The sequence below is a fragment of the Corvus kubaryi genome, unplaced genomic scaffold, assembly GCF_017639235.1.
Source record: "Corvus kubaryi isolate FWS band 111438036 unplaced genomic scaffold, C.kubaryi_AGA036_p1.0 137, whole genome shotgun sequence".
In the NCBI taxonomy this organism is placed as follows: Eukaryota; Metazoa; Chordata; class Aves; order Passeriformes; family Corvidae; genus Corvus; species Corvus kubaryi.
The window spans coordinates 29,340,875-29,357,711 of NW_024580671.1; the positions used below are offsets into that span (position 1 = coordinate 29,340,875).

At 39.3% G+C, this 16,837-nt stretch overlaps 1 protein-coding gene across 2 annotated transcripts in view; it reads right to left on the minus strand.

Annotated features, from left to right (window-relative positions):
• Positions 1 to 6,071: 6,071 nt before the first annotated feature.
• The window catches only part of DUS4L (dihydrouridine synthase 4 like), a 37,893-nt gene continuing 27,127 nt past the window's right edge, over positions 6,072 to 16,837 (minus strand). For both annotated transcript variants that reach the window (XM_042018354.1, XM_042018353.1), the window contains 3 exons: positions 15,813 to 15,924; positions 8,429 to 8,529; positions 6,072 to 7,019 (listed from right to left, as the gene is read on the minus strand). In XM_042018354.1, the coding sequence (XP_041874288.1) occupies positions 6,981 to 7,019; positions 8,429 to 8,529; positions 15,813 to 15,924 (252 nt within the window). In that variant the 3' untranslated portion in view covers positions 6,072 to 6,980. The remainder of the gene's footprint in view (positions 7,020 to 8,428; positions 8,530 to 15,812; positions 15,925 to 16,837) is intronic.

Consider the following 16,837-nt stretch of genomic DNA (forward strand, 5'->3'; position numbering starts at 1 on the left):
CCGCCTGAGGCGGGGGGCGGTGCGGGGGGCGGTCTTTGTGGTTCCACTTGGCTCTTCCGCTGTGCCGCAGCGCGGTCCGCGTCCTGAACCGCGGCTCCGACGGCTCTGCCCGCGCCCGCTCCCCGGCCTGGGGCAGGGCGAGCCGGCCCCGCCGCAGCTGCACTTATACGGCCGCCCACGGCCCGGCGCTTTATTTACGGGGAAACAGAAAGACCCGGCTCCGGACCGGCCCGGGCGACGCCTCCGTCCGCCCTCCCCCCGCCGCCCCGGTGCCCCCTCGTCAGCCCAGCTCGGGCCAGCGCTCCCCGGAGCGACCGCCCCGACAGCGCCCGTCCCCTCGGGCGGGGGCTGCACTTCAAAGGCGGCGGCCCGCGGGCAGGCGTCGGGGGAATGACTCTGGGGCGTGCGGAGCGGGGCTGGCTGCACGCACACGAACCCCGCCGACAGGTGATGGCCTCTGCCCCTCACCAGCTGCCCCGCAGAGCCACCTGCCCGCCGGCGGCCGGCCGAAGTGCTCGCTGTTAAGGCGAGCCTGAGGGAGTGAGATAGGACCAGCCACTCCGCACACTGCTTGGCCCACACGGAAGCTTCCTTGGAGTTCCCAAAGCCCTGCTGCGTCCCATGACCCAAGTTTTAGAAGTCATATCTATGCATAGATACAAGTGCCTAATAACAGCATCTGCTCTCCAAACCACCCCGAGCTCATCCAGGAGCCTCGGTGGGAAGAAGTGGCTCAGAGCCCGCAGGCTCTTTGCGTCACACCTGAAAGGACAGAAGGTGCCCCAGGGCTGCAGCTTCTGGTTTGCTCAAGGAGGCTCGTAGGGAATGAGCTCCTCGTCAACCCTGCTGCAATTTAGGATTACAGATAGGACTGGAGCTGAAGAAGTCACTCCTGCATGCTGAAAACTGTTGGCTACATTTCAGCTCTTCTACCTTACATACAGAAGACAACCTAGCAAAGATCTCGCAGGAGTAAAGCGAAGCACATGTCCTCCTCACCTAGGAGACTTCTTGAAATAAGAATGAGTGCCACTGTTTCAGCCAACACCAAAGATGTGCTGAGGGCACACACTGACGGTATGGCATCAAGCAAAATATTTTTTTAATGAACTACTCAGGCATGGAGTTAGTTTCAAAGCAATTAAGTATAGTCCTAACTTCAGACATGTCGAGCATTACTGAACTGCAAAAAAGCTGTTTACTGGAATTACTTTTTGTAGGGTTAACACAGTTCAGGTTTCATAATTCTGCAACTGGCTTCCCATCTGCTGCACTGTAAGGAAATCTGGGTAAACTGCGGAACTGTTTTGATCTGAGCAATGTTGTATCCAGCACTGAAGCAGCCAGCCTGCCAAAATAAGTCCCAGTGTTTTGTAGGAACCTGTGAGCATGGCACTCTAGCCAGTAAAAGCTGCCTCAGGAAAGTGGTCGGATATAAATGTTACTTAATTCAGGGTGGGAAAGCTTTCAGATTTTCTCATTAGAAGATAATACCGTGGGGAAATGGAAGTAATATTGGAAAAGACGTATTAGACATATACTAAAGCACATACTGAAAATTAAGCTGGCATCAAAACTGAGTAATGTATTAGGTTAGAATCCACTCCAGATAAAAATGGAGTATCACAAAAAGCAGTTTTAAAAACTAACTTTGAAAAGCTGTTGTGGAAACATCATCTTAGTTCTAAGATTAATACAATTACTTCAGCAAGTATAATGGCGTCTAGGCTAATCATTAAAGCAAAGAACAGCAAAAACATTTGCAGGAACCCAATGTAGATGCCCTACACTTATCACATAAACTGAATTTTCAGGACTGGCTGTGTATTACATGTTATTTTCTCCTGGAATGCCCACAAAACTACAATTATCTTATTATTTACAAATCTCATTTTAGAGGAGAACTGCTTGATATCAAGAAGAAAAGACATAATACTGAACAAGTAATTAACACAGGAAGGCTACAGTCAGAAGAATCTGAATTGACGGTAACACTCCTTGCAAATTTGTTTCCTGCAGCACCTCAGGTGATGAGATGCTGTAGGAGCACCTGTAGGTCACGTACAGATGAGAACTCGGTAGGACCATGCATATTGGCAGAAGTATGCAAGTTCAAGGACAAGAGGTTTCAAGAAAAAAAAGATCTCCATCTTTGTAACACAATGCGTTTACCAGAATTTGAAAAGACAATTGTTTGAGGAAGAGGCTAAAGACTGTAAACCCTAGGTCAGAATGGATTCTGTACACAGAGATGTATCTGTGTCAAATCAGATGCAACGTTGTTTTTCAACTGTGATGTTGCTGACCCCACTCAGGATGCATTTCCCTCCCTTTTCAAGCTGGAAGGCAGGCTCTTCATTGTTCAACTTTAGCTTTTTTGTTGTTGTTTTTTGTTTGGTTGGGGTTTTTTTGCAGGGCTGTGTTTAGGGTTTTTTTTAGCTTGAAATCTGCATCAGTTTTCTGAATCCTTTTGTCTACCTTATTACTTGCTATTATTCATGTTCACTTTGTACTTGTATGAAACAACCAACCTAGGACAGATACACAGCCTGTTTCCAAGACCCCTACTTCACTGTATGCTCTGTTTCCTTAGACCTTTAATGCCTAAGTCATGTCTGGAGAAGAATCAAAGCCTGAGATTTTGTCTTTACTGGCCAAGAATAACAGTTCCTCTCTTCCTTCCTCTCACATTGTCCATTCCATACCCTGTTAAACACAGAAAGAAAGGAGTAGTTTAGCACCTTCTTCTTCCATAGTCACAGGAACAGGGGTTTAAACCTCACACTTAGTAAGATGTAGCATACGGTCTCACCACCTAGGTAAGAAGTTATTACACTATCTTGCAAAAGACAATTATCACCAAAGCTACTGCCTCTTCTGGCTGTGTTTTCAAAGACAAGAACAAATCAGGCTACAGAGTCAGTCTGATCTCAAGCAGCAGGATAAAGGGTTAAAGCTATAGCTATTTATGTCGAGTCTTGCAGACATGCTTTCATGACAGCAGTAATTGGTGTCCGATTTCCAGACAAGTTTGAGAGATCCTTCCCATATTCATATTCCCTCGTAGCTGTTTTTGACATCTCCTCTCTTCCAACAGACACGCTAGAGCTAATACCTAACTCCTACTAGTCACTAAACACAGTGGAGAGGTTCCCACTCGCTAAACCCTGGTGCACCCAAGTGTGTTTGAGAATCCAAACATCCCAGATGCGCTTCATGCAGACCAAGACTGCCTTCGCACAGTCCTGCAGGGAATCCTTTAACATATAAAGAATTATAGATGTATAGTCTGCTTCCCTCTCTGCTCAGCTCTCCTAAAGCTGGAGAGGGAATAGCAAAACCTTTTCAGGGCACTTGCCCTTGCAGGTGGTAATATAACTCCCTTTGGACCACAGCTGCATTTCAGAGTGGACACAAAACTAGAGGGACTCTTTGTTTTCCTCACAAATACACCTTGCAATGCTTGTCCCTATTTGTACATTACCTCATAAACAAAACACAAGTATTACATTTTATAATAGAAAATAAAATATTCCACATTATTCTTGAACTGAGGATGCTCAGTTCTAGAACTGTGTTTTCAGACATTCCACAATTAATGCACACAGCAACAGGCAGCACAGAGTACTGAATGACCGAGAGCTGATTTTCCAACTTATCTGTAAAATGACTTGTATTAGGTTGTAACAGGACCCAGATTACAGCTGACAGTGGGATAAGCACTGTCCAAAGGCAAGGCAAAATGAGGGCTTCTGTCCCAAAGAGTAAATTCAGAATTTCAAGGAACACTCGAGAATTGAGGCAGACATGTAGTAATTTTACATTAACTTCACATGTGAAAAAACAAATGTTATTTCAATACTGAGAGAAAAGCTGAGCTTTTGCCCTTTACAAGAAGCTAGTAAAGCACAGTGTCTTTTCAGTGAGGCTATGTAGCCAGGGACTACTGTGGCAGCAAACACAGCGAGTGCTGATGCAAGGGTACATTTTCAGAAAAGACACTGCACAATTTATGTTTTTAAGCAAAATGTATTGTCAGATGTTTGTTGCAAAAATAGAAACAGGGAAAAACATCCTGCCTAGCTACAGGTGCTTTCATTTAAGGTAACACCAAAGCATGCAGCCAAGTCTATTAATATTCAGGTCAGCTCTCATGCACCCACCATGACCTCACTGCTTTCTTGACTCAGCAGAAAAACGGGTTTATGAAAAAAATATGGAAACACCCCTCAAAATTTTTTTGAAAGCTACTATCAGTTAAACCTGTGCAAATAATTGTAGAATAATCTCTCCCATGCTTCCCCACTGAAGTATGGAAAATGCACATTTCTACTTTTGTAAAGAGGCAAAAAAGGCTCCAAAACAACCAGGCAATTACTTTGACATTATTTAGAGTATAAAGAGCTCTGAATTCTTACTTCTGGAGACATACTCAGAATAAATTAACTGTCCAACATGAGTACAAAGGTAATTTTGATTCCACCAGTATTAGTGGAGATTTAACTTTTTTCAACTCTTTCCCACACCACAGGCACATGTGACCGAAAGCTGACCCAACAGCCTAAAAGATCAGGAGATAAAAGCATGAAATTTTTCATTCTTTCCCTGTATCTCAACCATAACTTAAAACATTACCAGTGAGAGAACTGTACTTAAAGTTGATCAACACAGACTTCCAGAGGCCCTGAAAGCATATAATGTGAAACAATGCAAAAGCAAAGTATTCACAAGAATTTGCCATCTACTAGAATTTCCAGATATACTATTTAGACTTATAGTTTTACAAAAACCCTTTGTTCTTTCCAAGAATAGAGTTCTACATAGCAGATACTACACAATAATTTTAATCTGAGTAGCAAAAGATTATTTTTCTGTGAACAAGTCTGGGACTCCAAAGAGCTGGGAGTGTGATAATGCAACTCAGTCAAATGTATGTGACCATCCACAACAGACAAGTACAAAAATGATGATGGTTATACTCTGTGACAGGGAAACCTGATAAAGGATCCAAGTAATGGACACGACAGAAGAAGTGAATGGAGGCAAAATACAAAGTCTGTGTGTTTAAGGAATCTCTAATGAAGGGAATGTTCCCCTGTGGCCCAATATCAAGGTTTTCTGTGTAATGTATTACAGCATGTGTGTATCATGTGTTGAATGCATGTTGCATGTCTGAAAATACCCAGCCTCATTTCAGCGCCGAGGGAAAAGTGCATACCACCCTGCACTCCTTCACACTTCAGTCATGCTCTACAGCAAAAAACTGTGTAAAGCATTCAGAGTTCCTTCTCAAGGAGAAATATCAGTACTATCAGTGCATTCACAGCTACCCATTTCTTACTCCATGCTATTTTTTAAGGTAAATTTTTAAGGATGCAGATCAGTGCACAGTATCATTCACTGTAAGCTTCTAATTTTCTACCCAATTACCTACTTATACTAGCAGAAGAAATGTTTGAAATTTGAGTAGATAACAGTAAATAATAAGCAAGAGTTATTCGCTTCTGTTCAGTGTCTTGAAGTAAGAAACATATGTGAGTTCTTTTGTTCTGTCATTAAAACTAGCACTTGTTACAGGCTCCAAGGCTTCCAACCACAGTCTTTGGATTTGTGATAACATTCCACCACAATTTTAAATATTTCAGAAAGGGGTGGAGAACAAAACCAAAGATGCGTTCAACTACATCTTCAGAACGCGTATGCAGGTATGAAAAATCTGACTTTCCCTGGAAGTTTTTATATGAATAAAAAAAAATCTCAAGTGTCACAGAATCTCTGAAAATACATTCTGTACTACTTCAGCAAGGATAAAGTATTTTTTAAAAACATCTGCACTCTTATTTAATGTGGTATGTTATTATGCCTTATACTACTAGATAAGCTGTGTTTAAATTCTAAGCTAAACAAATTCTATTTCCAGAGCAATCACAACTACCACTATGAAGACCGTATTTTCAAGAAGAGTTAAACATCACCAAGTTAGAAATATATTTTGTTCCTAGTGCATATAATTATTAACTATGGTGAGATAGTATACTGGGAGAGATTTACAAGAATAAACCCAGAAACTGTGAACTTCAACAATCCCTTTAATATAACAAACATATCAAACTTTCAAACATAAACTGGAACCAACTAACAAACTCAAAACAACTTTCTGAATACCAAAAAGGTTTTATGCAAAACAGTGCACATTTATTTGAGGTATCGTATCCATGAAAACAAAACAAAACAAACCAAACTATCTACATTTTAAAAGATTTTTTACTTAGCAAGGCAAAAGAAGTTAGGTGGTACACAAGGAGTAAACCAATGTAAACAGTGTAAAAATAAAAGACTGCTAATACCAGCCAACCCAAGACTGAAATATCCCAATATACTAAAGAAAAATAAACCAAAGGCATGCAAAATATTGTTTGCTAAAATACACTCAAATCCATGTGGCTAAAGTGAAAGTCACAAGCTAGTGACGTGGATTTCTTTATTTTCCTTAGATTGATTGTCATTCAGTTATCCACTGATAAAAAGCTTTCAGCCTTCTTCAACCCACTGGGAACTGAATTTTTAAGACTCCAAACAGGTGCTGCAAAGGAGGTTTAAGTAATTGTGTTTTTATAATCTAGTGTGATATACAACCTCACTCAAATGCCACAAGCAAATGGTGATCTGTTACCATTGTGGGAGGCAAAAGCTTGGAAAACAGTCAGGTTGCTCCGGGTGGAATTGAAAGATTTTTGAGTTTCTCCTGACGAGAACAGTGACAAACTCCATAGTAAATCCGGTAAGCCACTTAACATTTTATTTGCAATACAGAACATTTTGGCAACCAAGATGCATTAGAGGAATCTGAATCGTGACCTGCAATGCATGTGCTTTTCAGAAAAATTAAGTTTTGTTTCAGGTATGCATCAGGAACATCAATAGCACAAGACTTTTTCTCATTCAAACAACTGCAGCGATGCCATCAGTCTCAGATGCACTTACAGGTCTTTCTTACCTTCTGCTTGATTTAAACTTTGCTGAAAAGAGACAGATCAAAAATAATTTAAGTTTGGCAAGATCAGAAACCGTTGACTCCAGACACTGCATTTTGCCCCTCTGCAGTCACACCTGATTTGTTCACCATACACCTTTCTAAGTTGCAGTCCCATCAATACTACCCCACACCACACCTGAGCTTCTGCTGTCAGCAGTCAAGGCTGTGCAGCCTAGTTCTGCTCCCTTTGGTGTTGCAGCTGAGCTGTGCAGCAAACCCAGCAGAAAACATCTTCTGCTATCAACTGATTTATTCTTGGGAGCCAAATCTCCTGTGTGCTCAGTACCTCTGTTCTTTCCACTCAGAGGTAAACAGAAGATGGTGAGGATGTGTGTTTTAGACCGCAAGTCTGTTAGAAATGCAGCAGGACTACTATGGCTCATTACACAGGGAAGCACAACAAGGACAGGCCATGCATGGTGGTCTTGAACACAGTGATCAGTTGAGCAATCAAGCACAACAAGGACAGGCCATGCATGGTGGTCTTGAACACAGTGATCAGTTGAGCAATCTCTGTAGGAGTACAGGGTGAGGCTGGGAATGAGTAAGTGGTTTCACAGAGTAGAGGAAAGAAAGATTATAACCAGGTCAAAACTGCCTTTTTAAAATTTAATACAGGACTGAAAAACTCTTTCTGAAAAGCAAGTCACCATAATTTTAACAATAATTTATTTTCTCCCAGGACCACTACTTATAAAAAGGCTAACTTTCATTTTTACTGAATTTTGCTCGAGACAGATGCTAGGCATGGACCATACGAACACCTGTCCAACAACTTAAATTGGGAGTACAGACTCCCAGTTCTACCAGAAATAATTACTGTGTATTTTATGGGTATTACAGCCATGCACATAAGAAACTCGATCAAACAGCTAATTGAACTTTTGCTTAATATGGTTTTTTAATTATTTTGTACTTCAGTTTGAATTTTATAGTAACCTGTTTTTAGCCTAGGCTGTTTGTTGGGTTTTTTACCTTCATGTATCAACAGTATTGCAACATGTACAATCTGGGATTGCAAAAGCATGTTTTAAGAGCAAACAAAATAAAATTACTTTTATAAATTATGTATATACTCCCCCCACCACACAGACAGACCCCCCCATAATTTTCTTACCATATTTCAGTTTCATCATCACATGCAAAACTATCTGAATCTTATTTCCCAAGTAACAATAAAACTGAAGCTAATAACAGCCTGAGCATTGTCAACCAAAGTGCAAAACAAAATTCTACTATTTTGAAGAAGTTTAAGGAATGCTGCCAATTGTAACTTTATGCTATACTAAAGATTTTGGTAAATTCTCTTGCACCAACAAAATACCAACAAACAGAATTTTGCTGGTACAATTTCAAAACACAGTTCTTGTATGGCGATCCAGAGCCACCTACCTGAAGCTGCTGAAATTCTTTCATCAGATGATCATATTCTTTTCTAAGGCCTTCAGACTGCTTTTTAACTGCAGCCACTTCAGTTTTTGCCTTATGGAAAGCTGTAAAATATTGGAATTGGTGTTTTAATAATGACTTGTATTCCTGCAGTTCCTCAGAGCCCTAGATGTGCATTAGGGCTCCACTGAAGTAGACAGTCCTTCCTCTAAAAAAGCTTAGGATTTAAGACACAGCATCACAGATGGACACAGATGGATGGAAGAGAAGTTGAGGACAGGGAGCGGAAAGAGAATGGCCAATGTTCAGAAAGATCAGCACGAGGAACAGGAAGGGCCTGTAAGAAAGGTAGGGGTGAGACCAATAAACTACTGAAAGAGGTGACTAGTTAGTGATGACTACAGTGTTCTGTCACACTGCAGGAGACAGTTTTAGAAAAACAAAACTCTGTAACTCCAAAACTCTCAGACCTCTTAAAGAGGGAACTCAAACATTGGGCAAGATTTTCACACAGCAACTGAGACCATCGACAAAACATGGTAAGGAGGAAGATAATACATGATTATAGGAGCACAGACCTCACCTTTTTACCCTGTTCTGTATTTCACCATGCATGAGTTAATTGATTAGCGGCATCAGTTTATGGATGAAAAGGCAGAAATGGTGGTGGGATGACGGACAACTCTGAACAGTTTTTTAACATGTGAGAAAAAGTAATTATTACTCTACTCCATCTCAACACAAACTGACATCACATCTATGCTGCAGTACCAAACAGCCTAGGACTCCATAGGGGCTATTTTACAATGCAGGGTAAAACAGCACCAAGTGTCATAAAGCCATTAGTCCTAAGCTGTTACATGAGGTCATTTAGACATTTTCATATTCCTCTGCTACAGGTATCTCAGGGATCATTATAGTTCTCTGATGTAGCATCACAGGCATAGTCTAAATTTTGATCTACTCATGTGAAAACAAAGAAATGTTGTTAACGATCTAATAAGGCTGCCTCACATGCCCACTTAAAAAACCCAAACAACCCAATCTAATGGTACAAATAAAAAAAGAACATTTGCAAATTTCCTTGTTCTAAAAGTGTGAGTCTATCCTTTGACTGTGAACTCCCTGAGAGAGACTCTTCTTTCTCAGAGACCTCCATGGCACTCAAGAATTACAGCACCTCTAAAAGCCTGTTCTCAAAAGATGAGGAGCTAGATGTGGTTTTTAAGCACTGAACTAACAAGCAGTCTGGTATGAAACAGATTTCTCTTTCGATGCTAGTTCTTGAAACATCAGGAAATGAGATTTGACCACCCTCCTACATGCAAAAAGGAGAACTCCCTCCCCCAGAATTTCTGCTATTTTAAAGTAATTAATTGGAATGCATAGATGAAAAGTAACTCTAATTTCAGAACTCTGCAAGTGGTTTTCCTGTAACAGGACTTTTACCTACCTTGAAATTCTGATTTACTGGAGTTAATAACACATCCATCTATTGATTCCAACATGAATAAAGATTCATCCCTTCTCTTTAAATACTTTCTTTCATTTCCATACTCTTCCACAGTTATCCTGCATCCTTTAAGTCACTCTTGATAGCATCAATACAAATTTTCTGAAGGTTTTGGTATTTGGAATAACTTGTATATTTCCATACATCTGACAAATCAGATGTATTGCATTTACTCTCTCTCTGATCTTGGTACTGTTTAAAATATTCAATAGCAAAATTTGGAAACAAGTAAAATAAACTTGTGACAATTTGATAAACTCCCGAATTTTAAGTCGTAGACAAAAAACCATATATGTATGCTATTTCAGTTCTCCAAGAATCTGCTACTTAGAAAGATAAATCCTGCTTTTGCTTGAACATTTTTATACATAGTGTAGTACAAATTAATAATACCTAATTTCTGAAGAAGTTGTAGCTCAGTGTTATTGATCTAATACTATTTAGTGATTTATAAGCAGTGGCACAGTACTTTAGTTGCAACTAAAAACTACTTTATCTTTAAAACATGAACAAAATATCTAGAAGTATCTACAAATCAAGAAAGCAAACAAGCTACTGCATTGTTTCAATGTTTTGACCAAAACAGATGTATGACAGAAATACCTCACCTAACCCTAGAAGAAGAAAAAGCAAAGAACAGATTGTCCTTTCCACCTGTGTTGGCTATGGACAAAAACCCCCAAAACATCAACAAACCACCAAATCCAGATTCATTTCTGTTGGGGCCACACAATTAAAAGAAGCATCACATCTTTGACAGTGTGAATTCCTCAGTGCACCAATTTCCCTGGATGCCTTGTGACACCAGTGTCCACACAGCAGTGCCCAACTCCTCTGCGGTTGCACGAGCACTGCAGTGCAGCTGAGTGCATCAGGTACAGTTTGTCATATGGATCCTATCACTTGAACACAGATCCAGCAGGGAACAGGAGATCCTTTGTGTGCACAATACACTCAGTTATTATTTCTGGCTTCCATCTGGCCTGTTACTTTGCCTCACAGGAGCACAACAGCTGGACTGGCAGCAAGCAAGCCCCCACAGCTGACACCTCCCACCAAGTCAGTGCATGAGCGGGCAGGAGGTGAGGATGCTGCTTCTACTTTAAAGCACCCAATGAGAGGAATAATCACTAAGTTCCAAACCCAGAATCCAGCCTCAGTACTATGAGAGGTAGGCTATCCTTTTTCATCCCTTCTCCTTCCCTTTAAAGAAAAATCAACAAACTATTCCTAGGGCAGTGTTTCAATAGAAGACATTTATGGAAAACTTTATCCCTTTACACTTATGTGTGACTGAAGGTCTATAGATAATTGTAACATATATGGTCTGAGAAAAGTAGAGAACTTGTCCTTCTTTCACCACATTCTCTGAATCCTATTCCAGGAGAGACAGTTTACTTCAGATTGATCTGAATTCTAAGGATGGAGAATAAAACTGGTCTGAGGAGCTACATTACCACAGCCCAGTAGCTGTAGCATTTCTATCATCTTCTCTTTCTAACAAGGATGGAGAACCTAACACTAAAACCAAAACCAAACAGCAACAAAAACAACCAATAATTCTTTGGGCATTTCCTTGCACAACTTCTAGTCCTGGTCTGACTAAATCACTTGACTTACAGTGCTTGCTACTAAGGAAACGATCTGGAACTTACATTAGCATTGCTCACAATACAAGCCTACAACCCAAATCATTTGGACTAGTTGAAGAGTAAAAAAAAGCCCTCTCTTAAAAGAGTTTTCAAGTTAAAAAAGAGCTATTCACATTTAAGAATTTAGGCACTGATGGCACAAGAGATTTGCCAACAAATACGCTGTAAGGCTGGGAACACAACTCCAGTCAAGCAATTCCATACTAATTCTGAATTCTCTTCTTAAGATATAATGGTCAGAATTTAGAATGAGAAGGCAGGGCCAAAAAATTTACAGATTTGCTTCAAGTACCTTTTGCAACCTCAAAAGAAATTTTGTTACAAAAGGGATGTTATAGCATCTTCAGATGGCATAAACAGCCTTGTATAATAAACACTGTATAATAAGCATTGTATAATGCTTGTTGTATGCAGCCTTCCCTTGCAATCTGTAAATGTATCAACTATTGCTGCACGTGACATCTGCAATGGCTCCCACCCTTGGTTATCATCTCACAGTTCTGTAAAAAGTAAGGTTAAGTAAGACAGACTTTGTTTCTCAACTTCCCTCTGCTATTGGCTAAATAATAAGACTGTGGCTAATTCTTTTAACTTGCTTGTTTTTAAAAACTGGAGTGCATCAGTGAAGCTCAACATAGTTTTCACATATAGCCTACCCAGCAACACCAAGGCCAAACTGAACTCTCGCTTGCAGCAATAGTTTTATGAAATGTATTCCCAGTGTCTGTATTTTTAATAACTTTTTAAAATGTAATAATCTTCACATTTAAGTGAGAGCAGTACATCTGTACATGCACACTTTCTAAAAGAGCCAATAGTTAGAAGCTATTTCAAAACCAGCCCTCCACATGAATTGTTCCTTTCTTCCTGTCTCCTACAACACTATGCAACCATGAAAACAACGAACACTCGTGACAGTCTGTACACAAAACAAACCTCTTTAAAGGATGCATGGAAATTCCATTAGAATTTCCTCCTGCCCTACTATATGACAACAATGTATAAGCAGAGTATTTTCAGGAAAAGTTGAACTGAAGTTCAAAAGCACATAAATGACTTTAATGAGCCAGTATATATTTCATGAAGCCCTGTTCCTGCCCCAAAAAAAAGGACTGCTGTAAGGACATAAGGCTTGATGAAACTTCTCTCACCTCTAACCTCATGCCCAGTTGCAGATAATTTGTTTTGTTGTGTTTTTTTGAATAGTTTTCAAAACCATCAAAACGAAACAATATCATGGCATGTCTTCTTTCCCCACAAAATTCCTATTGGTCCTAGGCCAGTAGCCATACTGAGAACCTCTAATTATCTGAATCAATATTTTGTTAGAAATATGTCTAATGCGTAGGAGGAAAAACATTCTTAGATCAGTACTGAGTACTGCTACAAGTATGTACATTTATTTCTAGATATCAATGAGACATTTTCATAATATATAAGTGTATCAATAAAATACCATCTCAAAAGGTTTCTGAGCAGTCATGTTATTACATGTCTAGGTATGCTAAAAATGGATTTAGGCTCTAAAACTGCTAGCCCCACTGCTGGGTGCCTAAAAAGCCCTGACAACAATATGTGAGTCTGCAAGAAAGTAGTGAGGAACTAGCCCTCCTTGCTTCATTTCCAAAATAAAGCAAAAAAAGGAATCAAGGGGAATAGAAAAATCTAGTCTGAAAAGAAAATGAATTTGCTCAAAAACCTTGTAAATAATTTCCAACCTTTCCCCAGATTTTACTAATTTCACTGCTCAGTCTTGTATTTTGATTCTTCCTCCCCACCTGTTCAAAGCACAGGAGGTAGAAAAATGTCTTCTTAACTTAGGATTTCACTGTTAAGCAAGGGAAAAAAAAAGTAGTTTTGTGTTTTCTGTGAAAGGCAGAAAGCTGAAGAACTAGAGAGGAGTCTCCTGAAAGTCTGCAATCATCTGTCTACACTATAATTTTAATCAGAATTTCAGAAAAAGGAGACATACAGTATTTCCTCTGCCAGTTGTAAAAACAGTTATAAAAACTTTACAGAAAATTTGCATGACCTTTGAAGTCACAGCACATCTGATACTAAACTGTTCTCTTAAATGTGAAGACGGTGTACATTTAGGACTCCTGGTTGCCACTATACTGAGTTAACCTGCCTTTCAACTCACGGCCTACTCTAAAATAATATATCTCCATGCATCAGCAGCTTAATGAGTGTCCCAGACCAGAGCAATGGATAATTGAAACTGCTTTTGAAGAAAAAAAAATTTTTTTTCCTTCCAAGCAGCAAAAAAAAACCCCCTAAACACAAATCCCCAGCCAACCAAGAACAAAATCCGAATACTTTAGCTGAAAACAAACAAGAAGAAAACCTCCAAAATCAAAACCAGTCAAGTTTTTATTTTTATACTAGTTTTGCTTTGTTTCATTATTAGGTGACACTCTTCACACTCTTCACTCCCCCCCCTGCAAATTTCATGGATTGGACTTCGTGGACACAAAGAAAAAGTTACTTTAGTCATATGAGCTCAGTAGCATGAAACAAATTGTTTAGAAGAGGCAAAACAAGCTTTCCAATCTCAACTTTCATTTTGTGTAATCCACTGCTCACAGTTACTGAACATGAAAGTCAACATTCACCTGCCCAGCTGCAGGAATTTCAAAAGAAAACAGTAAATTTGATCCACACTCTCTAACACTCCATAGAAAACTATGTCTACAGATGTAGTTGTTCTTATTAAGTACTTCAAGCTTTCTGGCTATCAATTTGCTCAAAGTAACATATAAGAGAACTTACAAAGAGGTAAGACAGATATACCTCACCACCACCTAGGTGCCCATGGTAATTCCCATACCACCCATGGGGTTTTTGGCAACGAGGGGGGTGGCAACAGGAGAAGGGCTGTAAATATTTTCCTATTCACTCCTTAGAAAGACCCTTTTTCCCACTTTTGCCCTAACAAAAGATTCAAGCATGCCTTAATTTATACATCTCTTGGATGGACAACATCCCATGGGGAGAATGAAGCTGAAGCAGCATGAGGTAAATCTATTTATTCCTTAGCCTTCTCTAGCATTCCTGACTGAAAAGCTTACATTATATTAGTGTTACATACCACAAGTTAGTTTAAATAAAACATATGCATTTAAATTTTCCACTGATCCTGTCACTTCAAAGACTGTTTTCCCCCCTTTCTTCAAGAAAACAGCAGGAGAGGGAAAACCCACCATCAAACATGCCTGAGAACATGAACTAATGAGATTCTCTATTTAAACATTCTTGTTGCTTCAAGGCCAGCTGAAAAAAGCTGGTTTACATTTTTTATTTGAATTCCCAGTGGACAGTAAAAAAGGATTAATGAAATATTTGCTGTTATTCTTACAGTGTTGTAGCAGTGCCAGGCAATATGAAAGCGGGGCTATGTTTTGATGATAACATGCTATCTTGTAGCAAGAAAATTTGTATTTTTGTTAGTCTGAACATCTGATTAATGTTTACAAGATCACAAGCAGTGTTATCTTAAAAACACTGACTTCAGATGAGCAGGTGTTCACAGGCTCACACACCTTGAGAGATCCCAGTAAGACAGAACCAAACAGGTAAAATCTGCTTCTATCTCAATTTGGGCTGCCTATAAAGCAGTTTTGACAACCTAAACCTTAAACACGGAAGCTGCTAACAAAAGTATTATGTTACAAATTGCAAGATATGTTTCCTTGTAAACAAAAAAAATATTAAAAAAGCTAACATCTTAATACCTCAACTGCAGAACATATATAAATTTAGAATACTAATCAAGGACTTTTCTGCTGACGGAAACCCTGTGTTAGTAAAAAACCTCAACCACAGTACTTCCCCATTTTATACAGGGAGAGTGGCTGCTATGTATGACATGAAAGATCAAACCGATGCTACAAGCAACCGGCAAATGATTCCATATCCTGGCCGTGTCACTGACAAAGACAAGTCAACACCACTTAAATATATCAGTCCAATTTGTTAATAATTACAACTTACCTAGGGTGTTCCGATTACACCTTACATATTTTCATAATGAACACATTTACTAAAATATTGGGATGGCAATGGCATGTTTTGTCAGTTCCTAGTCAAATGTAAAGAAACCACATACCAAGTGTTCTGGAAACAGATGAAGTTAGTTCATGCTATAGCTAGAATATTTTTTTGACATTCAGTGTTGAAATATATTTTTCCTATTTGCAAAGAAGTCCTAACTAATACTTACCATCTGATGTCTTCTGTAGCTCTGCTTTCAAATGTTCAACTTCCTCCTTCAACTTTTCCTTGGTTGCATCTGTTGACTCTTTCTTTTTACCATGTCCTTTTCCACTCAAGGCCTATTAAAAACCACAGTTGCTACAATTAGTTTTATTTTCATTAGTCTGATATTAATGCAAAATATCCAGGGAATGTCAGCCCTGAGCTTGCAAAGCATTAGGTTTTATCAAATGTCAACCTGATACAGGCAGATAGTTATTCTAGAAAAAAATCCTCCCAAATTAAAAAAAAAAAAGGAAATAAACAAGCTCAGTGTTTTAGGTAATGGCATACTTGTAACAGAAGGGCATTATCTCCTTTGTAAGAGTACTTTGCATGTCTCATCAAGTGTACAACTTTCACTTCGGTTATAAATGGATTTTTCAGAAGACACACACTGGGACTGTCAGTGACAGAATGCTGCCATGCTTATGTGCAACTAAGCATCTAACAATTTCTTCCAATTCTCTCCTTGTAGGTTTGCAGCTACTTCAATCTTCAGAATAGTTCCAATATTCAGATTCTATTTCCAGTGAAATTCAAGACAAAAACTAGGAAAGAATTCAGGAAGAGCCCTGTAAACACTTGACACAAGAGCAATATATTCCCTGTACTCCAAAAATGTTGGCACTACTATACTTATGCATGCTCTTAACGTGTAAGATTAGATCCCATAACAAGACCCTTTTTTCATAAAGCTTCTACTATCTAACCACACATCATCTCTGTAATAGCAAAAGAAGTGGTAAATGTTTAACGGGATGAAGTAAAACAACTGAGACAAACAGCCGTTAGGTGAACTAGCAGTATCAGAGCTTACCAGGCACAGGCAGGAGCAAAGGGGAAAGATTACTTTAGGAAGAAGAAAAAGAACTGTTATAAAGAGTGGTAAACAATCCAAGGAAAAGAGCTGAAAAAATTTTTCCATAAGCTATTTAATCAAAGAGCGAGATGATATTTAACTGCTCATAACGAAACCATAGCCAATTGTCT